The sequence below is a fragment of the Orcinus orca genome, chromosome 4 (genome assembly GCF_937001465.1).
Source record: "Orcinus orca chromosome 4, mOrcOrc1.1, whole genome shotgun sequence".
Classification (NCBI taxonomy): domain Eukaryota; kingdom Metazoa; phylum Chordata; class Mammalia; order Artiodactyla; family Delphinidae; genus Orcinus; species Orcinus orca.
In genome coordinates this window covers 90,896,752-90,921,489 of record NC_064562.1, presented here as the reverse complement: position 1 = coordinate 90,921,489, position 24,738 = coordinate 90,896,752, and the positions used below count along the sequence as shown (strand labels likewise).

At 37.8% G+C, this 24,738-nt stretch overlaps 3 protein-coding genes across 7 annotated transcripts in view; 1 reads left to right on the top strand and 2 right to left on the bottom strand.

The window, feature by feature from the left end:
- Positions 1-3,504: 3,504 nt before the first annotated feature.
- RPL9 (ribosomal protein L9) lies at positions 3,505-7,998 on the bottom strand. 3 transcript variants are annotated; one of them, XM_049708785.1, is made up of 8 exons: positions 7,964-7,998; positions 7,467-7,513; positions 7,262-7,377; positions 6,578-6,673; positions 5,463-5,595; positions 4,478-4,558; positions 3,859-3,973; positions 3,505-3,582 (listed from the first exon to the last, which is right to left on the bottom strand). In XM_049708785.1, exons 2-7 carry the CDS (start codon positions 7,510-7,512, stop codon positions 3,867-3,869), a joined length of 579 nt encoding a protein of 192 aa, XP_049564742.1. In that variant the 5' UTR covers position 7,513; positions 7,964-7,998; the 3' UTR covers positions 3,505-3,582; positions 3,859-3,866. The 3 variants fall into 3 exon arrangements, with proteins under 3 accessions (XP_049564742.1, XP_049564745.1, XP_049564744.1); XM_049708788.1 differs by having other exon boundaries at positions 7,959-7,974; XM_049708787.1 differs by lacking the exon at positions 7,964-7,998 and adding an exon at positions 7,596-7,612.
- Positions 7,999-8,079: 81 nt separating this feature from the next.
- Positions 8,080-22,447, top strand: LIAS (lipoic acid synthetase). Of its 3 annotated transcripts, XM_004266244.3 has the most exons (11): positions 8,080-8,254; positions 9,364-9,536; positions 10,502-10,595; positions 11,527-11,607; positions 12,776-12,932; positions 13,019-13,076; positions 14,927-15,055; positions 17,212-17,357; positions 18,001-18,071; positions 18,796-18,907; positions 22,109-22,447. In XM_004266244.3, exons 1-11 carry the CDS (start codon positions 8,210-8,212, stop codon positions 22,159-22,161), a joined length of 1,119 nt encoding a protein of 372 aa, XP_004266292.1. In that variant the 5' UTR covers positions 8,080-8,209; the 3' UTR covers positions 22,162-22,447. The 3 variants fall into 3 exon arrangements, 2 of the variants coding, with proteins under 2 accessions (XP_004266292.1, XP_033277568.1); XR_004481514.2 differs by lacking the exons at positions 18,796-18,907; positions 22,109-22,447 and having other exon boundaries at positions 17,216-17,357; XM_033421677.2 differs by lacking the exons at positions 10,502-10,595; positions 12,776-12,932; positions 13,019-13,076.
- UGDH (UDP-glucose 6-dehydrogenase) overlaps positions 8,146-24,738 on the bottom strand; it is a 53,858-nt gene continuing 37,265 nt past the window's right edge. The window contains exon 14 of the transcript XR_007476830.1: positions 8,146-8,187. The gene's annotated coding sequence lies outside the window, so the exon portion shown is untranslated. The remainder of the gene's footprint in view (positions 8,188-24,738) is intronic.

The following is a 24,738-nucleotide window of genomic DNA, read 5'->3' as shown; positions in this document are numbered from 1 at the left end:
TCCCACATGCTGCAGAGCAACTAAGCTCGTGTGCCACAATTACTGAGCCTGCCTTCTAAAGCCCTTGTGCCTAGAGCCTGTGCTCCGCAACAAGAGAAGCCACTGCAACGAGAAGCCCGAGCACCACAACAAAGAGTAGGCCCCGTCGCAACTAGAGGAAGCCCGCGCGTAACAAAAGACCCAATGCAGCCAAAAAATGAATTTTTAAAAAAGGAGCAAACACTCATTTAAAAAAAAATGAAGACTAAACGCAGCCCAAAATAAGTAAATATAAATAAATCTAAAAAAAAAGTCAAAGGAAAGCTCTTATTTCCTACATAACTGAGATACTAGTTGATAACAGCATTGTTTCAAAGATACAAATAACAATTGGTCAATTCAAACAAATGCAAAAGTGGTGAGACATCAATTTGCTATCTCTGGCTGGCCAAATTCAAATAGTAAAATTTGGCAGATGTGTTCTTCTATTCTCCTTGTTCCAACTGCACCCCTCCTTCAAACTTAGCAGATTTTAGGTTATGCAAGGAATTTTTTGTATTTTCTTTTTGAGAACCACTTAGTTATTGGCCTTGAGGCTATACACAATTACAATAACTAGTCAATTATTTTAATTTTATGGATTATTAGTTGAGCAACTCATCAACTCTTTAACCTCTAACGTCCAAGGTTTTGAAAAAGAAATGCATATTCAGTCATAGGAATAACAAAGCTTTAGAATTAAGATTTTGCTTTTATGGTCTCTACTTTGTGTTTTGACTAAAGTATCTTGTATTCATTGTTTGTAACTCCACTAAACAGCATTATTTTATGTCTTTACATTTAGTGCTTAAGCTTGACTTGTGACCCCCTTTTTTAAACTTGTTGCCTTGCCATAAATTCTTGCAAATAGTAAAGTCCCTAACCCAATGCTTACCCTCTTCCCTTTTTTTTGGCCACTTGGGAATTATTTTACTTTTTTTTTTGGCCACACCATATGGGAATTAGTTCCCTGACCAGGGATCAAACCCACCGCCCCCTGAAGTGGAAGTGCAGTCTTAACCACTGGTTTAAGCCATCATCATATGAAAGTCCCTAGGTAAACATTAAAACTGGCTCATGATCAATTATATTTACTATTCAGGTTTTTCTTAAACTCATTTTAAAATCATAAAGGGTCAATTACGAACTGTTGATAGCTTTTGACAGGGTAAGATCTTTAAATTTAAGCTTTTCTGAGACTTGGAAAAAAACCATCTTAAAATGTAGCTTGTGTTACTTTGTATATTGTTACATTGCTGTTGTATTCAATGTAACCTTTCACTAAAAAGTCTGATACATATGGAAATATCACAACTATGGTGTTTAAAGAGCCTCTGGAAAATGAGGTCAGTACATTGTGACTAGGTGTTTAATTCTCGATGTAATTTATTCCAAATAAACCGGTTTATGCTGATTATTTATATTCAACTAACAATCTGGTCAGTTTTAAGAACTGTGGAATGTGAATGGGTTTGGTGTTGTAACGGGGTTGTGCCCCAACACTGCCTCCCCCATCCTCCCAAACCGTGTGCCAACTGGGTAACTTACTCCTGAGTATGTTTTCTGATTATACAACGTGGACTCCTACACCTCAAAACTGAAAAAACACACATGTGCTTATCCATAGTAAACACAGAAAATGTGGAGGTCTTCCCTGGGGAGAACTAGACTTTCATTTACCACACCCAAATTACTGAATGGAAATAACTCCTTAGCTACAACCAGACTGCAACAGTAATGCTGTGAAGGTCTCACACCACCCACTTCACTCTTGGAGAGCATCACACTTACTCCCACAGCTGCTACTACCGCCTATATGCTGACACTCTTCAACAGTAACACCTCTCTATCCCTCTGCAATGTTGCCACTTGGAAATTACTTCCTCAACCCTCAAATTCTGTCAACACCTTCCAAAACATCCTTCTAGTCCCATTACTATTACTGAATCTGCATAACTTGAATATCCCTGGCAATCTGGGAACCATTCACTCAGCAAACAGCTAAATGCCAGACATTTTTCCAGGTTCTTTACTTGGAATATCCCAGTGTAGAAAAGATAGAAAAGACCACATCCTCATGAAGGTCAGACTCTAGCAGGAAAAAAGCATACAATCAATACATAACAAAGTAAACTATTAATATTACATTATAAATACAATGGACAAAAACAAGTTTAGCAGGGCAAGGGTATGCTAGGATGGGCATAAGGAATGAGCACAATTAATAGGAGGGTCAACGTAGGCTTCACTGAAAACACTGGACTATAGACTTCAAGATAACCTGTCACTCCAAAGGGAAAGACAACTTGAAGGCTTTAAGGCAGTGGTATTGAGGAGCAGGAAGGTCAGCTCAGTCAGTGTGGTCAGAAAGGTTATGAGGGAGTTTGAAAAATGCATTCTGGCTACTACTGAGAACAGATGGGGGAGGGAGGAGCAAGGGTGGATCAGTTTAAGGGGTTTGGCTTCATCTCCTAATTGTGAAAAATTTCAAAACTTTATGCAAATAGGAATAGTATAATGAATCCCCATCATTCAGCTTCAACAAATATCAATGTATTGAAACCCTAGACCTAGAACCCCATCCAATGCCTACCCCAAACCTCATCTAAAATATTTCAAAGCCAAACTTGCATTTACAATTTCATCCATTTCTTAAATACTTGACCATTGTTATCAAACCAAAGATTATTAACTCAATATAAAAATTAATTTCATTTATCTAAATGAAGATCTTTTAAGATCCTTATGCTCCAAATGGGTTTTATTTTTCCTTGCTTAGGCCCTGAACATACCTTACTTTGAAGGCACAGCCCACAGATTTTTCTAACAGACTAGACACACAGGATGTTAGAGAAATCAAACTTGAATGTTAAGTTTTGCCTGAGAAATCAGGAAGTTGGAGTTTCTATCAAAGAAGAGATTTAGAGGCAATCCTATTGAGTTAAGATAGTCTAGTACAGTAGTGCATCTAAAGCATGACACATGGAATGAAGAGACTATGGAAGGGTTGTAAGTTTTTTTTAGATATCAAGGACTAGGACAAAGGAGTAAATGGCTGAAATTACGCTAAAACAGAGAACCTTGGGCCACAGCAACCATGTTTATCATGAATATAAATTAACTCCATCTTCTAATTCTTACTAAGACTGTATTACTTCTCAGCTGCTTTTTCACACAAGGTTACTGCAACTCAGGCACTTGCCCTCACAAATATTCAAATTCGTGCCTCTGCGAAATTACACATACCTTCAGGACATCTCCCAAAGTTCTTCATCCAATAATGAACAACCACAGTGTTGCCAGTCACTGTTACCCATATTCCTCTTGCCTGAAATACCCTTGCTATTCCTTCAAACCACTTCTCCCATTAAGTCTTACTAAAAAAAACCCTCCTATTCCTTCTGTTATTGTTCTTAGCACACTAGAATTTACTTAGCTGCTTACTGGCCAAATAGTTGGAAAGGGTAATCAATTTAAGAAAAAGTCTCAAGTCAAAAGAGCTTTTATTCATTTTTAAAATATCACATATGAGCCTGGCCTCTTGTGGTTTCTGTAACTGGATCACTGTAAAAAGAAATGAAAATGTCAGTAAATCTCCATCAATATCCTTGCCCAGAAAAGTTCTACTCTGAATCATCTAAAACATACTTTAAAATTATGACTTACTGGTTCATAGTAAAAATGTGTCAATTCTCTCTCTTATTCTGCCAAATTTACTGTGTTCCAGAATGCAGGTCTCCATTTTCTACTTTGCTACACCTCCAGTTTAAGTCTCTTAATCAATTAAGACCCCCAACTAAAGCAGTTAATAAAATTTATATGGACATTACAAGAACCTACCTCAGATCTTATTCATCAGCCTGCTGAACTGTTCCTTTTTCAGAAACATAGATACCATCCAAAAATTTTCTGATATCCTTGTTTTTTACTGTTGTGGCTTGCTGAATCAAAGCAGCTGTAAGAGTGAAAAAGATAAGGCAATTATTTTATCAGTCAAACCCAAATCATAAGCAAGTATTTTATTATATGCTATATACTCAAAACCCAAGTATCTTTGGGATAGTTTATTAGGGTCCCACAATTTAAAAAAACTCACCAATCTTTTTGTCTATCTCATTTCTCTCTCCTTCCCCATAATATTTTTTATTTAGTTACTTATGTTTGATTGCTCTATTAGAGGTATAACAAATTAAACTTGAGTCCTTTTGTCCCTATTAATATCCAATGTACTTAAGAGTCTTTTCTTTTGTGCCTTCACATGTTTGTTTTTCTGTACACAGAGTTCCCAGGTCTGTTTTTAACTGACTGACCAGTGACTTTACAAAATCCCCACGGAACACTGTAAGTAAAATAAACGGATGAAAAAAAAAAGCTCACTAAAAGAACATATATCATGTATTCAACTACAAGATTTAGGTAAGATTTTATGGGCGTAATCAGGCACAGTAAACATACAAACCTGAATTTGACACAAGTTCAATGTCATTTCCTTCAAGAATCAACTCATCTTTCTGGGCTTGAGATACTGAACAAGCAACACCTAAAAAGGTAAGAGAGCATGTGCATAATGTCAACATAAGATAAGATTTGTAGCATTATTTAAAATATTTAAATTAAGTAGCAATTTATTCCATTTAAAATTCCACACACCAAAAGAACTGTTTTGTAACAGAATCTGTATTATCTGGGCCAATCTTGTATTCCTGCTTGAATGAATCTGTCCCAGACTGATTACAGACTATGATTCAATTAAGGAATATGAGAAAAAGGTATCCAGCTAGTAGGATTTAGCTGTACAAAGATTTGTATCCAGTCTTACTTCTACTGTATATTTGCTTTCCCTCAAAGCTCATTTTTCACCTAAGGGTTCTCAGTAAGTACTGCTGACCATAGCAACTATCATGTAATATTTCTGTAGAGCCATTAATTGGTACAATCCCTTCTTCCCACCCCCACAATTCAACGGAATCAAAAAGCATCAAGAGCACTAAGTTTTAAAACTTTCTAATGCTTCAGTGTTAACTATGCATCAGACAAGAACTATTTTTAAAACGCATTTCAATTTCAAGTCATTTAATCATGAGATGTTCCCAATTTTACAGATGAGTAAAATGAGCTACATAGAGGTAATCTGCCCAAGGTTGACAGTGAGAGCTGAGACCTGAAACTAGGAAATCTAGGTATTAACCTCTTTTCAAATGGGTCTTTATTTTTATTTTTATTTTTTTCAAATGGGTCTTTTTTTGGATTTCAGTTTGCAAAACCAATCACAGCTCCCATGGCCTGCAAACTACCCCAAATGTAAGCCTTCAGGAACCACAACTGGTATAAATATGATACAAAGCCATAATCAAACTGGATAATTCTGAAATAAATCTGGTCTTATTTATAGCTAACCCAAAATACCAGCCTTCACAAGTAGAAAGAAAATTTCTAAACCATACCTGGCCTCATCCGAACCCTGCGGATGTATTTTTCACCCAAAAAATTTCGGATTTCAACAAGAGAACCATTCTCCTGAATAACAACGTTGATGGGGAAGTGAGCATACACAGACCTCATCTTGTAACGGAAGCCCTAGGTTAAATAAACAAAATAAACAAACTATTAGCAATGCTGAGAAATTTGAAAGATAGGATTTCCAGTTTTTCTCTGAAAACCAAGGAGTTGCCCTTTTATAGGGAACATTTACATATTTGTCAAGGCTGTCTCCCTCCCTGCACCTAGAAAAGGAAGACCAAATCTCTAGAAATTATCAATGGAGACTTTAGAGGAAAATTTCCTCCTTCCTGACAAAAGAAACTGAAACAGTTCTCACGCAGCACTCATTGTCAAGGTTTTGTAAAATGTATCACCTATACCAATCCTTACAACAATTTTACACAAAAACATGTGTTTCTGTGTCTCCTCACTGGACTGTGAAGCTCCTTAAGGAAGCATGTATTTTATTTTACCACCTGCTATGCCCACAGTAAACAATGCTAGTTTCCCATTAAAGGAGAAGCCCTTCATCTTGGACATCAAGCTAACATACTGAGTTACTAAGGTACGCCAGATTCCAAGAACTGATGACACCAAGACAGGCCCCCTGCCCTCAAGTAACCTAACCTGTTATGTTTTTAAGGAAATGGACAAGGAGCTCAGAAATTAGGTCCACCTTTTTCTATCCCTACAAGAGGTCCTGGTGGTGACAGGAATAAAACAAGAAACCAAAGCCTACCCTGTATGTTACATTTTTTATATATAAAAAAAAAATTCACCCCGAAGATGAGTCCTATTTTGTGTGGAAAAAACACCATCAGCATACTATTAAGACCATCTGGTCTTTACTCTTATTTATCATTCAATCTTTACTCACATCACTTAATCCTAAGACCCAGGAATGCCTATTAAACACATTTGCCAAGAACACTTTTTCCCACGTACTTAATAAGTACACATAACTCACTAAGTTACATGCATAATCTATTCTCTCGCAGGAGACATTTATGTTGCATACGTAAATCACAGCTGAGAAACCTCCCCTTCCAAAACAAAGTAGTCTGGTTAACCTGCTTACCAGTGTAACACCCTTGATCATGTTCTGTACATGACTACAGATAGTGCGAACAGTGGCCAGTTCCTTCCTATTCCCCCACCATTTGTCAACCCGGAGCTGTAACAGAACAAAAACTTTAGAAAATTCTTTCCGGTAGTAAGTAAGCTTGGAAAAAAGTCCATTTATTCACAGTAAGTACTCTAGATTCTAGTATTTGCCCAAATTAAAACACGATTTTCAAGGAAAAATTAAACCACAAAGCCCTCAATTAACATTTTTGTTACTGTACATTACAGGTACACTACTACTTCACAAAGGAATGAAAACCCAGAACACAAGTTTTGTAGAAGCTGCATCAAACTTCACTCCTGGAAAACTAAAATACCAGGTTTAAAAGATCTACTGCTGCATTCCTAGGATTCTTACAAAACAATCAGAAGAAAAATAAACTTAACTTGTAACAGCAATAATACTTGATACGAATGACAACTACTAGTATTGATCTTTTATAACCCACTCTGTTCAGAATCTCGTTTTCCAATTTCACTGAAGCAACAACACCGAAACTAGTTACGCTTCTGGACACCAAATTTTAAGTTAAAACACTGAACCTCAATTCCATAATTTTAAAAGCTACCCAATTTGATGCTCTTAAATCACAACCTTCCAAACAAGCAACTGAAGTGTCAAAAAACAAAAACTCACCCTCTTCTTTTTCTTCCCAAGAAGACTTAGTTCTACATTTATGTGATTAAAGTCCCTCCGCAGGGTGCCTCTGGGGCCCTTCACAATAACTGTGCGTCCCTTCAGAGTAATGTCGACTAGGAGAGAACGTATTCGTGAGGTCTCGGAACAAGGTATAGAGCGTGTAGTAAAGATGTAAGAAAAATGCAAGCACCAAGTCTCGTACCATTTTCTGGAATGTCGACAGTCTGATTGCTGAGAATGGTCTTCATTCTGAAACACAAACACTTGGGGTAAGAAGGCCGCAGAGGACCTGTTTTCGACCAAACTACGATACACGGACCTCCACTCCTACCGGAGACCGCAGGCAAAAATCCCGGGAAGGATACGGGAGGACCAGCAGGGAGAGCGGCCCCCACTACGCTCTGGCCTGGAAGGAGCAGCTCCTCTGCGGGTGTTATAAGCCCAACGGGCCAACTCCCGCTCAACGCAACCCCGGGACTCCCATCAAGCCGGCGCCATCCCGGCAAGGCTGAGGAGCGGGAGTAGGCCTAAAAGCCCAGCACAGGGCTCGAATGCCATCACCACCAAATTCATACGGCGTTCGCCGCGTGGGGAGACAACCAAAATAGGGCTTCCGAGGGCCAGACTGGCGCCGTTGGCTTTCCCTGAGCCGATGGCTTCAGATTCCCAAGGCCCACCGATTACAGTACCCAACCTCACCTCGCAGTAGATGCGGCAAAGAGAGAACGTCTTTCGTCATCACGTTCTTATAGGCCGTAGGAGTACTGCGTATGGCGTCATAAGCGCGCGACGCTACTAGGCTAAAGCAGCCAATCGCGGAGCAGCGCAGCTTCCACAGGGTCAGGTGTGGCTCAGCTTGTCGGTCATAAGTCGAGTGACGGTTTTTCCATCTTTTTTTCCCGGGAATTAGTGATCGCTCGGCCCTGCTAGAAAAAAAAGAGAGGGATGTCTCTACGCTGCGGGGGCGCGGTCCGCACCGTGGGCCCCCGGGTGAGCTGCGGGGCGAGCAGGGTGCGGGCGTGGGGGGGGGGGAGGGGGCTCCCATCCCTTTAGAGCGCCCAATAATGCCAGCACTTACTGAGTGTTTACTTCGAGCCACGTACTGTTCTAAACATTTTTCTTGTGGTATCTCATTTAATTCTTCCGACACCCCAACGAGGTTAAGTCTCTGGTACTGGTTTGTTTGTAGGTCTCTCTGGCTGGCGCTGAGAGCTTTTTTTCTGCGTATCAGTGATTTGTACTCTGTATTTATTGGAGCGTTATAGGACCACTGCGGTGAGCACTCCAGATTACTGCTTTGTGTTGAGCTCTTGTGTACTAGACACCAGTTTGGGCAATTAGAACCCAAATCTATGCTCTAGACTCGAGTGGGAGACCTGGGCAAGTACAATAGCAATCGTGCAGCATTAATAGGCACTGTATTTTTTTTTTTAATTCTTGAAGGTTCTTTTGCTTTATAAGTACTGACTTGAATTTTATAGTGTTTTGGCTGTCTTGTCCGTGTGTGTTCAGATCTAGAAGCCAATGGCTTCTTATGGTCAAATACATATTGAGTGACTTCCTTCTTTAAACACAGAATGTAACCTAGAAAATTAAAACATTAGGTTTGGTTTCCCTTCTTCAAGTTCTGTGAAACTAGTTGAGCACTTCTACGTTTTAACACATATGCTTATCCAAAGTCCAAAGCAGAGAGATTTACTTCAAATTTCATTTAAATGTCCTTGACTCAGGTCAGGAATAGAAAAGTCAAAGCTGTAGCGTCTTCTCCCTTATTGCAATTTAAACTTGAAAAACAGACTTTTAGTACCTAAATGGGTTACATGAAAAGTGTGGCATGTTAGCCAGTTCCAATGGTTTCCAAATCTATTCTAAATCCAGCAGGAAATGGTCAGCTCCCGTTCTCCTTTAGGTTTGGTTTGTTCCCTTTGGGTCCTCCTTAATCTTAGATTCTCAGCTCCTACACAGAGCTTGTAAATAGTTTGACATAATTTCTGAATCAGTTCTCTGGGCTTTACCCTTCCTTTTAGGTATTAAAATAGGTTAAAACTAAGTTATTCCAAACCCCACTAAATAAATGTCATAATGAACCCTTTGTTTAGGTATTTGGAAGATATTTATGCAGTCCAGTCAGAGAAGTAAGTTCCTTGCCAGATAAAAAAAAGAAATTTTTGCAGAATGGACCAGACCTTCAAGATTTTGTATCTGGTGATCTAGCAGACAAGAGCACCTGGGACGAATATAAAGGAGACTTAAAACGCCAGAAAGGAGAAAGGTAATTGAAATTTTGAGGTAACTTTAATGTCCCATTTCTTCATAGTGCATCATTTTCAGATATAACCAAGCCCTAGGGTATATTTTAATCAGCTTGTTAAATTTAGCTAAACATCATTAGAAAGAAGTGATAACAAACATAGAATAGGTGAATAGGTGAGATTGTTGGAATCTATTTCTTTTTTCTCTGCCCTCTGACAGTTTTTCTTCAACCTTCCTAGAACTTAGCCATCCTACACCACCATCTCCCATTTTCCACCCAGCAACAAATTTCTTCAGAGAGCAAAGATTATCACCTTGTTACTAGTCTATTACACTTTAACAAGTTTTTCATTGTTACTGGGTGTCGGTGATCTAACTTGTTGCTTCGCCTAGTCAATGTACATATGATCTATGGATAGCATGCCTTAGTTTAAAAGAATTGTAAGGGAATTTAGTGCAGAGAGCAAATTGTATTGGGAGATACTTTACCTAGCAACTTACAGATCACAAGTGGGTGGAAGTCAAAGGGAACCTGAGGAAATGTAGTCTTCACTCCAAATTTTAGATTTTTTTCCACTTAATAACTATCAAAATCTAGAATGTAGAGCAGAAAGTCCACTTGTGGGGGTCTCTCCTTAATCTGAACAAATATAGAACTTTTTGTCAGTATTATTTTTTAGGGAATGAGATGTTCAAAAGCTTCTTCATTTTTTTATTGGGATGGTGTTACTCTGTGCCTTTGCAAAAGTAGACATGAGCACAGTGCCCTGCTAGACACAGTTATAGGTGTTTTCTAAAGTGGTTTGAGCAAATCTAAATTTCATTCTCTGTTATTACTCCTATGGCAGAAATTAAAAGAGTTAATCCAGGATTATGGGGGGAAAATTCCTAACTAGGAATTGTAATAGAGCAGAGTAACTTCAAAGCTGTGTGATTATTTGGGAACATACTTGTTAATGTATAGTTATATTTGGCTTTCCTCAGGTTAAGACTACCTCCATGGCTAAAGACAGAGATTCCCATGGGGAAAAATTACAATAAACTGAAAAATACATTGCGGAATTTAAATCTTCATACAGTAAGTTATCAGAGGGTTAAATATCCCTCTTTACCAGAAACCGTAATTTTTCCATATATATGTAACTTAAAAATTAATAAAATACATATCAAAAATAGCAAGGAAAGTAAATAAAGATGTTTAGTGATACATTACTCTCAGTAATGGAACTACATTTAAAGATTATTTTCCCTGCAAAAGAAACAAAAAGTAATTGTATTTTTTAACCTTTCATTTAACAGTACAAACAAAAAAAATTTTTTTCTGCAATTTCGGGAATGAGGGTTTTTGTGTGTTTTATATTACAAATTAAGTACATGCTTGTTGGAAAGGGTATATTAAATGTGAAGCATCCTATGTGCAATCTCAAATGTTTAACTGTTATACCACTTTAACTGTTCAACATATACCCTTGCAGGGCTTTTTATTTGCACATGTAAAATATATACATTCATATAGGTTTTTGTTTTTGTTTTTGTTTTTTTAAAATTTACTTATTTATTTTTGGCTGCGTTGGGTCTCCGTTTCTACGTGTGGGCTTTCTCTACTTGTGGCGAGCGGGTGCTGTTCTTCGTTGCGGTGCACGGGCTTCTCATTGCAGTGGCGGGGTTCGGGGCTCTAGGTGCCCGGGCTCAGTGGTTGTGGCGCACGGGCTTAGTTGCTCCGCTGCATGTGGGATCTTCCCGGACCAGGGCTCGAACCCGTGTCCCCCGCATTGGCAGGCGGATTCTTAACCACTGCGCCACCAGGGAAGCCCCCTTCATATCGTTTTTAATTTAAAAATGGAATCCTAATATCTATATACTTCGACAGTTTTAACAGCATTTTTGAATAGTGAATTTCTTCATAAATATGCTGTGAAGAATGGATAGTGTAAACATGCCTGTTGACTAATTTGCTCAGTTGGTAAGTTTTTTCAACCTGACCGTATTCAGTTCCCTTTTACCCACAGGTGTGTGAGGAAGCTCGATGTCCCAATATTGGAGAGTGTTGGGGGGGCGGAGAACATGCCACTGCCACTGCCACAATCATGGTAAGCCCAGCCTCAAATTCTAAAGTCTAGAGACTGAAAGGAAATGTTTTGTGTCTTTCTCCTACAAATGTACATGATGAATCTCTGATCAGATTTCTTGTTACATATGAGTTTATGAGAAATGTGGGAAAAAACCCGACAGAATAATCCAGCCTGTTATGATCTCACTCTTCTCTGAATAAGTCTGTTATTGATTCTTCCATCTACCTGATGGTTAATCATGTGCTGCCTTGACATATCTCTTCTATTAATTTTTGGAAATGTTCTTCATGTTGGCTTAACTTGTTATTCATTTTGCCCCTTAAATAATAAGCATTTATTTTTCTCCCTCATGGGACTTTCAGTTGGCCTGTGTTCATCTGTTCTTGACTGGGCTAAGCTGGACTCCAGGAAGTAGGTTGGATTCAGGTCTGCTCTAGAGAGCTTTATTCATGGACCGGTGGCTCTCCAAGGCATATTCTTATCATGGAGGATGGAAGGAGCACAAGAGGGCAAGCCATCCATGCACATTTGAGGTTTCTGCTTCATCATGGCTGCTATCATTCTATTGGCCAAAATAAGCCACTCAAGCCAAGCATGAGTGGGAGTAGAGACATAACTTCCTCCCCAAGTAGGCGGGTCCTGCAAGTTACATGGCAGTGGGTGAGATGTATAATCTTAATATGATAGAGTAAGAAATGGGATTAACAATGCAATCTACCATATTATTTATACAGAGGAGTTTGGAGATTGAAGTACTGGGTTAAATATAAATTATGTGCAACTGAAAGTTCATACTTGTCTGGGGACTGTCTGATAAACTGTTGAGTTATATCAGCAAGAGACTATTTAGACGAGGAGCTGGGGATTCTTAAGAGATAGAGCTCCTTCTGGAATAATACAGAGCCAACCAGAGAGTTTATCTAAGTTATGCAATGTCAATTCTTGAAGGAAGGAGTGATTCTGAATACTCCATAATGGAAATCTCTGGTTTTATCCCTTGCCTTTCTTTTTCTTTAGTTTTACCATATATGTTTGTATTCCTTAAGTGTATTGTTTAGCTTTGAATGTTTTAAATTTCTTAAAAACAGAATCAAAGTTTATAGATTCATTGCAGTTTTATTCCCTTAACATTACATTCTCTAAGTCATCTGTTTATTTGATTTAAATTGTAACATCTCTATTCTAGTTGATGGGTGACACATGTACAAGAGGTTGTAGATTTTGTTCTGTTAAGACTGCAAGAAATCCACCTCCACTGGATGCCAATGAGCCCTACAATACTGCAAAGGCAATTGCAGAGTGGGGTCTGGATTATGTAGTCCTGACGTCTGTGGATCGAGATGGTTAGTGCATCGTCATTACCTCTTCCAGAAATTGGCTCTTATCAAGTTATGACATCATCTTAAGCAATGGACTCTTTTGTTTCTAGATATGCCTGATGGAGGAGCTGAGCACTTTGCAAAGACTGTGTCTTACTTAAAGGAAAGGTACTTACTTGTTTTTGCATTTGCTTGTGTAATTTAAGGACTTTTGATCCATGTAAATTCAGTTTATTTTAGGTCTTTACCTTAAAGCAGTGGTTATTAACCTTTTATGGGGATTATAAACCTGTCTCATAATCTGCTGGAAATTATGTGGTCTTTTCTCCAGAAAAGTCGTATTCAAACATACAGATACATATTCGCAGAAATTTTAGGGATGTAGGGACACAAACTTATTCATGGACCTTTAGTCCATCGAGCCCCTCCTTCATATTTGAGTATCAGTCTAAACTTTGAGTAATTTTATGAGAAGTATAAAACTAATCTTCCTAGCACCGATTTAAATAAACCATCATCTAGAAGAAGTTAGGATGAGATAAACTCCCACATTGTTAAAATATGTAATCTTGATATAAATTTTATCACTATTGATATGCCCTGGGAATTTTACCCATAACTCACATTTTATTAACATGTAAATTCTATGTATTTAAAAAGCATTTAAAAAGGAGTTTTTTTTTTTTTAAATTAATTTATTTATTTATTTTTGGCTGCATTGGGTCTTCATTGCTGCGCGGGCTTTCTCTAGTTGTGGCAAGCGGGGGCTACTCTTCATTGTGCTGCGTGGGCTTCTCATTACGGTGGCTCCTCTTGTTGTGGAGCACGGGCTCTAGGTGCGCGGGCTTCAGTAGTTGTGGCTTGCGGACTCTAGAGTGCAGGCTCAGTAGTTGTGGTGCATGGGCTTAGTTGCTCCACGGCATGTGGAATCTTCCTGGACCAGGGCTCGAACCTATGTCCCCTGCATTGGCAGGCGGATTCTTAACCACTGCACCACCAGGAAAGTCTTACGCTTATTTTCTACAGCTCAGTACTAGTCTAGCACCCTCAGTAAATGTTTTTTCAGTGATTCCCCCAATATTTTCTATTTTATTTTTTTATAGTTCATTTAAAAAAAGTTTTGTTTGCCACCCACAAAATTGATCTGACAAACTACTAATGAGTCTCAACTTGCAGTTAAAAAAACAGTGAGTTACAAGATGTGTTCTTTGAACATCTCTTGTATCCATGGGAGGGTGTGTATGTGGTCCTTTCTACATCTGTTCTCGCATGAAACAGCTCCAAAAAAAACTTTGCAGTTGGGTTTGTGAAAAAGTTTTAGTTTCCCAGTCATTTCTACTACTTGTCAAAGGGAACAGCTTTATGACCTAGTTCATATTTTAATGCTTGAATGCATAAATATAGCCAGAATATAAATAGGAAGATTAATGTTTAGCTTGTATTTCATTTAAGCAAAGCTCATGACTCAGCAACTCAGAAGATAGTTTTTAAAGGTCAGAGCACTTGTAAAATATTTGTCTAGAGGACACGAGGAGGGCACTATTCATGAATTTTAAAAGAATGCAGAATTAAAGGAATTAATATTTGCATTCACATAAGAGATATCCCAATTTATTTTCTAAAAAAATACAAAGGTTATTTTATATTTAATGTTTTATATTTGTATTTTAATTCCTTTAAACAATTTTTTAATACCTACTTAATAAAGTTTAAAATTCTGTATAATCCCAAAATTTACCAAAATTTATTCTGATCATTATTTACATGCATATGTGTTTTAACCACAGTGTGCACATTATTTGATGTTATAGGTTTGTTTGGTTTTCAGGGGGGTTTTTTGTTTGTTTTTCATTTAACAGTTCATATATAAACATTTGTGTATTCATGCTATTCTTGGCAAGGTTCTAAAGCTTACCGTGTTGAAAATGATACTGAATGAGTACTCGTGGCTTCTATTTTGAGTAACAGTTATGTCAATTCTTTTCCTCAGTTTGACACTTATCTCTTTTTCACCCTAGGAATCCGAAAATCCTTGTGGAATGTCTCACCCCTGATTTCCGAGGAGATCTTAAAGCAATAGAAAAAGTTGCTCTGTCAGGATTAGATGTGTATGCACATAATGTAGAAACAGTTCCAGAATTACAAAGGTGATTTCATATACAGAGTAATGTCGGGAAGTTTGGAGGGTCAGAATCTGCTACATTTTCTCACTTGTTTCAGGGGAGAACTTTGTAATTCACTTTTATAAAGTGAACTCTGTTTTTAAACAAAAACAACATATGTCTGTTGCAGAAAAATAAAAAAATGTAGCCAACAAAAAGAATGTAAACATCACCCATAATATATCCACCTAGTAGTATCAATTACTAACATCTAAGTGTAATATATATACTTATATATTTATACATGTGTGTATACGTTTTGGTACACACACACATAATGAGCATCTTTTTTTTCTTTCTTTTTTTTTTTTTTGTAAAGTATCATTGCAGGTACCAACGAGCTGTTTTTTTCAAAGAACAGTTTTCAAGAAGAAAAACTTACTCGAGCAATTGCTTTGATTGTAGTTCTAAAAAAAGACTTTTAACCATCCACTTGGCAATAATATATGCAGTAAATGATGCTGAAGAAAAACCTAGTACACTCAGATGTATTTCAGATCTCTTTTAAAAAGTAGATACTATGCTGTCTTACTCTTCCTAATGATTTTAGTAGTTAGGAATAATTACAGGTTGTTATTCTACATCAATAAGTACATTCATATTTCAGAAAAATGAAAAATTTGGGGCAAGATTAATAATTCATTTTCATTATTTTAGTAAAGCATTTGATAGTGATTTTATTAGGTTCTACACATTATTCTGTGTTAAAGAAAGAAGTAGGATAAACAATAACCAGGATTTCCACTAAATCATAAATATATTAGGGAGCATGACTTGAATTCAGTGGAGAAATAACTTCCAAAAAGTAATTTCCTTATTATCAATTGTGTGTGTGTATGTGTGTGTGTTTTAATATTTATTTATTTATTTATCTTGGCTGTACCTGGTCTTAGTTGCTGCATGAGGGATCTTCATTGTGTCATGCATGTGGGATCTAGTTCCCCGACTGGGGATCAAACTTGGGCCCCCTGCATTGGGAGCATGGAGTCCTACCCACTGGACCACCAGAGAAGTCTCTGTGATTATTTTAAAATTTATTAATTTGTTTCCTCTCTTCCCTGTGAACTGGTCTCTGATTAAAAATAACAACCATAACAACAAATCAATTACACAGAATAAAAGGTACATTAGAATTCAAATGAAGGCTGATTTAACATCACCAACTTTGTGTCCTTTGGGCCTTATCCATTTAAGCCATGTTGGTTTGGCCCCTGTTGAAGTCTAGCACACAGCCTGTTCCAACCCTGTCATATCTCATGATACTACCACCAGTGGGTGCCAGTTTCTCTGTTTTCATTTTAAAAACATTATCCGGGACTTCCTGGTGGTACAGTGGTTAAGAATCCACCTACCAATGCAGGGGACACGTGTTCAAGACCTGGTCCCAGAAGATACGACATGGCTGCGGAGCAACTAAGCCCGTGCGCCACAACTACTGAGCCTGTGCTCTAGAGCCCATGCCCCGCAACAAGAGAAGCCACTGCAATGAGAAGCCAGTGCACCGCAACAAAGAGTAGCCCCCACTCACCACAACTAGAGAAAACCCACACACAGCAACGAAGACCCAACACAGCCAAAAATTAATTAATTAATTTTTTAAAATAATAACATTATCCTTTGCAGTGAAAATTCCAGAATCATGTATTTTTTTACTTAAGATGTCAAGCTATATACTTACCAGCAGAGAGCAGCTTAGTCTTTAGAAATGAACATAAAAGTTTCATTCCTCTGAAATGGTTCAGGTTAAATGGTTTTTTCTTTTGTTCATTATCGAGATTTTCTTCCACTTTTTTCCCCTTCTCTCTTGACTACTCTTCTAATCACTTATTCTCAGCTTCGGAATCCTGGTTTCTCAATGAGTAATTCATAAAATGAATTATTTCATTCATTACTTCCATTCTCATTTTCTCTGCCCCAGGCTTGAAAGGCCTGAAAAGTCAACAGAGTTGGGGGCCTAGTGAAGCCTGATTTTCTTTCCTAAAGTAGCACTTAGACATTTGTGCAAAAATGTTACCATTGAACCATATGATGTAGCATGATGTCCAGAATGTACTTTTCTGGTCTTTCACGTTTCTTGCATAATTATGTACTTAGTTGAGCTTGTGGTTATTCATGCTGACAACAGCTTTGCTGTTTTCAAGGAAGGTTCGTGATCCCAGGGCCAATTTTGACCAGTCTCTACGCATACTGAAACATGCCAAGGAAGTTCGACCTGATGTTATTTCTAAAACATCTATAATGTTGGGTTTAGGTGAGAATGACGAGCAAGTATATGCAATGATGAAAGGTAAATAAATTGAAAATGAAAACTCTTTTCCATTTAATTTGAGTAATAGCAGGAGTCCCACTTTGAAGGACCTGTTATGCTTTCTCCATAGTCTCAGTGAAAGTGCCAGTGAGAACATATGTATAGTATGTGTTGTAAACAGCAGGAAAGGAAGTATGTTTTCTTAAAACTTTATGGAATGATGTACAGGATGCTCAGGATATGAAATTTGCATCCCATTTTATTTCTTACCCTTTCATCAACTAAAAACATGATTTTGTCCACTTATTCACTCATTAGACAGTTTTTGAGTCCAGCCAGATACCAGGAGCTCTGTCAAGCACTGACAATCCAAAGATGACTAGGATGAATTCAGGCCTTTAAGGAAGTGCTTACTTATAGAATTGTTACATAACATGGTGTGCTTTGGACTTCGCTGAACCTTAGTCCATTAAATCCATTTGCTTTGTGATTCTTGCACTTCTTAAATTTTAAAATATGAAAGCTTTTATTTTACCTGAAGATCCTTGGCCAACTTACAGTTATTTATTGGTTCAAAGAGTAATAAGTTCAAATAATAATTAAAAGCTGCTCTTTACAACAATGCATACAGTTAGCATTGTAAAAACATCTGCTTATGCAATGTGTGCTTTTTTTCTTGTAGTACTTCGTGAAGCAGATGTGGACTGTTTGACCTTAGGACAATATATGCAGCCAACAAAGCGCCACCTTAAGGTACAACTACCATAAATTGCCAAATGTTTAATGGTAATCTGAATTAAATCTTTATTTTCTTTAGGTAAAATTAAGAAGCTGATGGCTTTTTAGTGTAGTGTTCCGTGTATATTTCTAAGTTCCAGTTTCCATTTTATTATCTGCATAAAGCAGCTGCACTGGCATTTATTTGCTGCCCCCCAAATTGTATAACTTAAGTGACCTACAGGAAAAAAATTTTAAGTTGGAAAGTTGTGTTCATTCACACTTGGTGATCTTGTGATTTGTTTTAGAATTATATGAGAGCCAGAGGTGAAGTAAGAAAGAAAAGTAGGTCTCCCTATTTCTATATTGGACATTTATTCATTCATTCAAAAAACATTTCTTGAGTAGTGACCATGTGCCAGACACAGTGCCGAGCAGAAAATACAAGATGAGTAACACAGTCTTGTCCTCAGGAATCTTTTTTTTTTTTCTGTCAGGAATCTTATAGAAATAGGTGTGACTAATTTTTGATTGTACCTGTTGGTCAATAAAGGAATGATACAGATATATAATCTCTACAAATAGTCTCATTTTCTTTCCCTTTTGGAATAGCTAATATAATTCCAAATTGATATGTTTCCCCTCTTCTCTAATTTCACTATAATTACGTTCTGACCGAGTAGCCAACAAGTAGATTTTTGTATAGAACCGAAATGATTTAGGAAAATTCTAGAATCTAGAATTAATTCTTTAAATCTAGGTTGAAGAATACATTACTCCTGAAAAGTTCAAATACTGGGAAAAAGTAGGAAATGAACTTGGATTTCATTATACTGCAAGTGGCCCTCTGGTGCGTTCTTCATATAAAGCAGGTAAGTTAGACTGCAGAGCATGGTTCTATTTAGTCTGTAATTTTCCACATTAAAATGATAATAGCTGTGGTTGTCTTTTGTGGGGAAGAAAAAAAATTTTTTTTTCCTGAAATATCTTTAGGAACTTTGCTCCGTAAGGGTGAGTATCTATTTGACAACATTGCTGCTTGCATTAATATCTTTGTGTTTTTCCTCCCAGAAGCAACAGGAAAAAAAATCCATAAGGTTATTTTCCCTATGGAAATGTTTAGTGTAATTTTATTATCTACAGTGCAATTATTTATTTTAACTTATTAATTTATTTACTTTTGGCTGCATTGGGTCTTTGTTGCTGCACACGGGCTTTCTCTAGTTGCGGCGAGCGGAGGCTACTCTTCCTTGAGGTGCATGGGCTTCTTACTGCTGTGGCTTCTCTTGTTGCGGAGCACAGGCTTTAGGTGCACAGGCTTCAGTAGTTGTGGCACACGGGCTCTAGAGCACAGGCTCAGTAGTCGTGGCGCACGGGCTTAGTTGCTCCGCAGCATGTGGGATCTTCCCCGACCAGGGATTGAACCCTGTGCCCTGCATTGGCAGGCAGATTCTTAACCACTCTGCGCCACCAGGGAAGTCCTACAATGCAATTTTTTTACCTCTGTAATTTCGGCTCTTATTTTGATCAGTAGCTTGAGCTGACTTATAAAAATAAAAGCCAGTTTCTTTTTTAAATTTATTTATTCATTTTTGGCTGCGTTGGGTCTTCATCGCTGCACACGGGCTTTCTCTAGTTTTGGCGAGCGGAGGCTACTCTTCATTGCGGTGCACAGCCTTCTCATTACGGTGGCTTCTCTTGTAGCGGAGCACAGGCTCTAGGCGCACAGGCTTCAGTAGTTGTGGCACGCGGGCTCAGCAGTTGTGGCTCACGGGCTCTAGAGCACAGGCTTAGTAGCTGTGGAGCATGGGCTTAGTTGCTCCACAGCATGTGGGATCTTCCTGGACCAGGGATCAAACCCGTGTCCCCTGCATTGGCAGGCACATTCTTAACCGCCGTGCCACCAGGGAAGTCCTAAAAGCCTTTTTCAAGAGATAAGGTCATGTGGTAATGGCCATTACAAGAATAAACAGCTAGTTGGTTTTTGGGTATGTCCAAACCATGTTATACTATTAATGATCTTTTAAATGACTTACATAGTGGAGTCTAAATCCTAGATGTGTTAAAATTAGGCATAAATTCTATTTGTAAAAATTAATGTTCCGATGTTAGTAATATTCAGTGTGTTCCTGTAAAGAAACTGAAGACATTTTAATGAACTAACAACAGCTTATCTTAGTTATAAAACCCAAGAATTTGATTCAACACTGACTGACAGGATGTGGGAATTTTGGAAACCAATAATGATAAGTGATTTATTCTTTAAGGAGCACTATTGGCAAGCTAAAAATATATATAAAGGATAGGACCAACATCAGCTTCCAGGGTGGTCAAAGTAGAATAATGTCATTTGAAAGGACTTTTTATTTTGTTGGTTTGGGTTTTTTTGTTTGTTTTGTTTTGTTTGTTTTTGTTTTTGGTAAGGAAAATTTCTAACAATTATGAGGAAGTGAATTATAAACTTTTTAATTCCTTTAAAATTACCAGTAAAAGGTCAAAGTATTAGATTTAGACGATGGATTAGGATCTGATAATATGGTTCTACTCTTACCAGATTTAGATGAGGCATGGGGCAGCACGGATTATTCTCTCCATTACTTGGCAAGGTTATGAGTCTTAGGATTCTTGGGGATTGTGTACAGATACAATCATCACAATTCTACCCATGCATTAAGATGGCAGAGAAGTTCATCAGACTCCTCATAAAGTCGGGCCTGCAGTGCTGAACTCTGCCAATAAGCTTTGAGCCGTGCTATAACAGTGATAGACTAAATGGAACCCTAATGACCGGAAAAGTGAAAGGGCCCCCTCTAAGCAGCTAACTTACTGCATAGGCACGTCTTAGGGGGTGGAGAGAAAGCAAGCCCATTATAAATGAGAGCTCTTGCTTCCCTAGAGGGGAATAAGCTAAAGAGATGCCATCAAATGAATCTGCTCAACTGCAGCAAGGTCTGTTTTATAAACATCAGATCCAGGCTAATAATGTAGCAGAATCGCTCTCTGAAATGAATTGTGCCAACAGCAATACTTTGTCGGTGATGAGGAATAGATGGTGTACATGAAGTGGAATAAATGCACAGAAGCAGCCCACAGATACAATAGGGTCACCCTTTATAATATTTCTTTACTAGAAAGAGTAATGGTAAAAATTGTAGTGATAGAAAAAGTTTTTTAAGAATAATGACTAGGGACTTCCCTGGTGGTGCAGTGGTTAAGAATCCACCTGCTGGGCTTCCCTGGTGGTGCAGTGGTTAAGAATCTGCCTCCCAATGCAGGGGATGCGGGTTCAAGCCCTGGTCCAGGAAGATCCCACATGCTGCAGAGCAACTAAGCCCATGCATCACAACTACTGAGCCTGCACTCCAGAGCCCGCGAGCCACAATTCCTGAAGCCCGAGTGCCTAGAGCCCGTGCTCCGCAACAAAAGAAGCCACCGCAATGAGAAGCCGGTGCACCGCAATGAAGAGTACCCCCCACTCACTGCAACTAGAGAAAGCCTGCGCACAGCCACAAAGACCCAAAACAGCCAAAAATAAATAAATTAAGTAAATAATTAAAAAAAAAAAATCCATCTGCCAATGCAGGGGACGCAGGTTTGAGCCCTGGTCTGGGAAGATCCCACATGCCGTGGAGCAACTAAGCCCGTGCGCCACACTACTGAGCCCGCATGCTGCGAGTACTAAAGCCCACGCACCTAGAGCCCGTGCTTCACAACAAGAGAAGCCACCGCAGTGAGAAGCCCGCGCACCACAACGAAGAGTAGCCCCCGGTCACCACAACTAGAGAAAGTCCGCACGCAGCAACAAAGACACAATGCAGCCAAAAACGAACAATAAATAAATTTATGGGGAAAAAAGCTCTTTTAAAAGAAAAAGAATAATGACTAAGCATTATGGTTGAGGAAAGTACCAAAGATATGGGGGATATATGAGGTTAGAAAATTATTGCCATTGAGATTTGAGAAGAGAAAAACACCAATAAATACAAAAGTCTTCTTTAAAGGGAAACACTGAAGTATAATTATTCTGGTTTACTTTAAATTGCTATTAATGTATTTTTATTTTTCCTAAATAGGTGAATTTTTCCTGAAAAGTCTGGTGGCTAAAAGAAAAACAAAAGCCCTCTAACACTTAACAAGACATTCAAGATCACAGGAATTTTAAAACTTTGACTCCAGGTAGCAGAAGTGATGGCAGAATGCCTAAACTTCAGTGGATATATCCCAGTCTTTTTGTTTTACGAAAGATATCAATAAGCTGTGCATATTTAATTATAATAATTCATTTGTCTTTTAGCATATCTTCTTTGTCCCAGTAAACAATTGCTTGTTATGATGTAATCATAAAACATCTTTGTAAGAGTTTACTGTTAATAGTGTAGTTTAAACAATACATTAAAAACTTGTAGAAAATCTTTTAAGCCTCTATACATCATTGTCACGTTTCATTTCTGAAAAATGACATACTGTGATGAAACAGTCAAAATAGATTGAGATTGTATCTGTTTACTTATAAGTAGCATATGTCCTTTGCATAATAGCATAACATCGTTGGAATAATGTAGAAAGACTTAAGAGTTTCAGTGTTGACTCTTCACATTGATATGACTACTTTATACCTACAGAAGAGTTTTATGCTGATTGCTTATTTAGGACCTCTATTAAACCAAGACCATGATGTTGTCCAAGATGGGGAAATATAACCTAAAAATAAAATATTAACTCTCATTTTATAATAGTTTGCTACATCACATGCACTATCCATTTGTTCCTTTCATTCCTCTCACCACTCTGGTGAGGTGGCTGTATTCTATCATAGTAATGACCTGAATGAGGAATTTCTTTCCTAAGTACTAGAACTCAAATTCATCTTTTGACTCTGAATCCTGTTTTTCTACTACATCTCACAAAGGAAGTACTTAGATGGCAATATTATAAAATATGTAATTTGGATAGCCAATTTTGTTTTGAAGTTTTAAATAAGTGAACTAATTTTTTTTTATAAAATGCATAACTTTGAAAATTAGTTACATTTTAATTTAACTCAGGGAGCCATATATACTTTGACTCACTTTCCTTATAGAGCCTAACAAATTTTGCTGTGTAAAATTAACCCCATCAACTTTCCATTTTAACATCTCTGGCAACTACCCTCCTTCAAAATCTATTATTTCACCGGAAAAATGGATTACTTTTCAGACTCTGATTTTGTAACATAATCTGATGTTTCCTAATTTTGCACAGTGTAGGCAGTTGGTAATGAAACATTTTAGCAGAAGAGTCATTTTGTCAAATGAAATGTTTGGTATCCCAATGTAAAATAATTAAAATGGCATTTTATTAGCACAAATGTATGTTAAGGTTTTAGATTTGTAACAACTACACATAAAAATAGTGAATGATAAGATGAAGCTATTTTGATACATATGTGAAATTGGGAGTCATGGATGACGTTTGCAGTCTTTGTCAGGCCTCAACAGTCTACTTACTCCTTTGTTTTATTTTGGTTATATAGTATTGAGAAAAATCCTGACTGATACAGCTAAATAATGATAAATTATTTTAAAAATTTAAAACATCTTGTAATCTCAGCATACTCTCCAGTTAAATTTAATCCAAAAACCTGAAAGATGATTAGCAGGAAATGTTTGTTTCAAAGTGGAATCACAAATAGTATCTTCTGAATTTGTTATTCATTCACTCATTAGAATATGTGAACAAATGCCTGGATCTTGCTGGACATTTGAGCGTAGAGAGTGGGTGCTGTAGAGGTGTAGTCCCTCGCATAAATGTACAAGAATGGACAGGCTTGAATTTTAAAAGGCCAAGGCAGAGCTTTGACCTTCGTAAACAATGATGCATTAAAAAGAAGTGTATTTAAATGCACAGACATGGCAGGTGGCCTATACAAAATTTCTTGATCGCGCAGCACAAGTTAATGCATCAGTGGTCTCCGATGTGTTAAAATCTGGCATGTGCCCATTTCAGTATGTCTGATCTTTTTCTTTCTGTAGCACCAATAGTATTTTTAAGAAAGTGAAAGTGACAGATGCACATGGTTTTTAAGAAATCAATTAGTACAGGGGTCACTGTCCCCTTTCCAGCCACTGAATCAGCCAACCCTGAAACCCAATTCCTGTTTGGTGAGATATCTTTACTATTATTATTATTATTATTATTATTATTATTATTTTGGACCATACCATGCAGCTTGGGGGATCTTTGTTCCCTGACCAGGGATAGAACCCAGGCCCCAGCAGTGAAAGTGCCAGGTCCTAACCACTGGACTGCCAGGGAATTCCCTGAAAACATCTTCACTTTAGAGATATTATTTGTATTACTGCATTAAGAAGCATGAGCTCCAGTGGACTTAGGCAGAAAAATGGGAATAACACCCCAAAGAAAGATTCAGAGTATGAGTAGAGCAGAACAGCAGGAGCAGCCGCTGAGAGAGATTTGAGTACATGCCCTTCATCCTTGTGGGGACTCCCAGCTACTCAGAAGCCACACATACATTTGTGCTAATAAAATACCATTTAATCTATTTTGTATTGGATTTCCATGAAAATTTCATTTGATGATTATTCTCTTGCTAAAATTTTGGCCACCACATTTTAATTTTCAAGAGCAGTTCTCTGATTTTTTTTCCCCCTTTTAAATAGCATTCTGTTCTTGTTTCCTAGCTACAAGTTCTTCCATTTTTCTC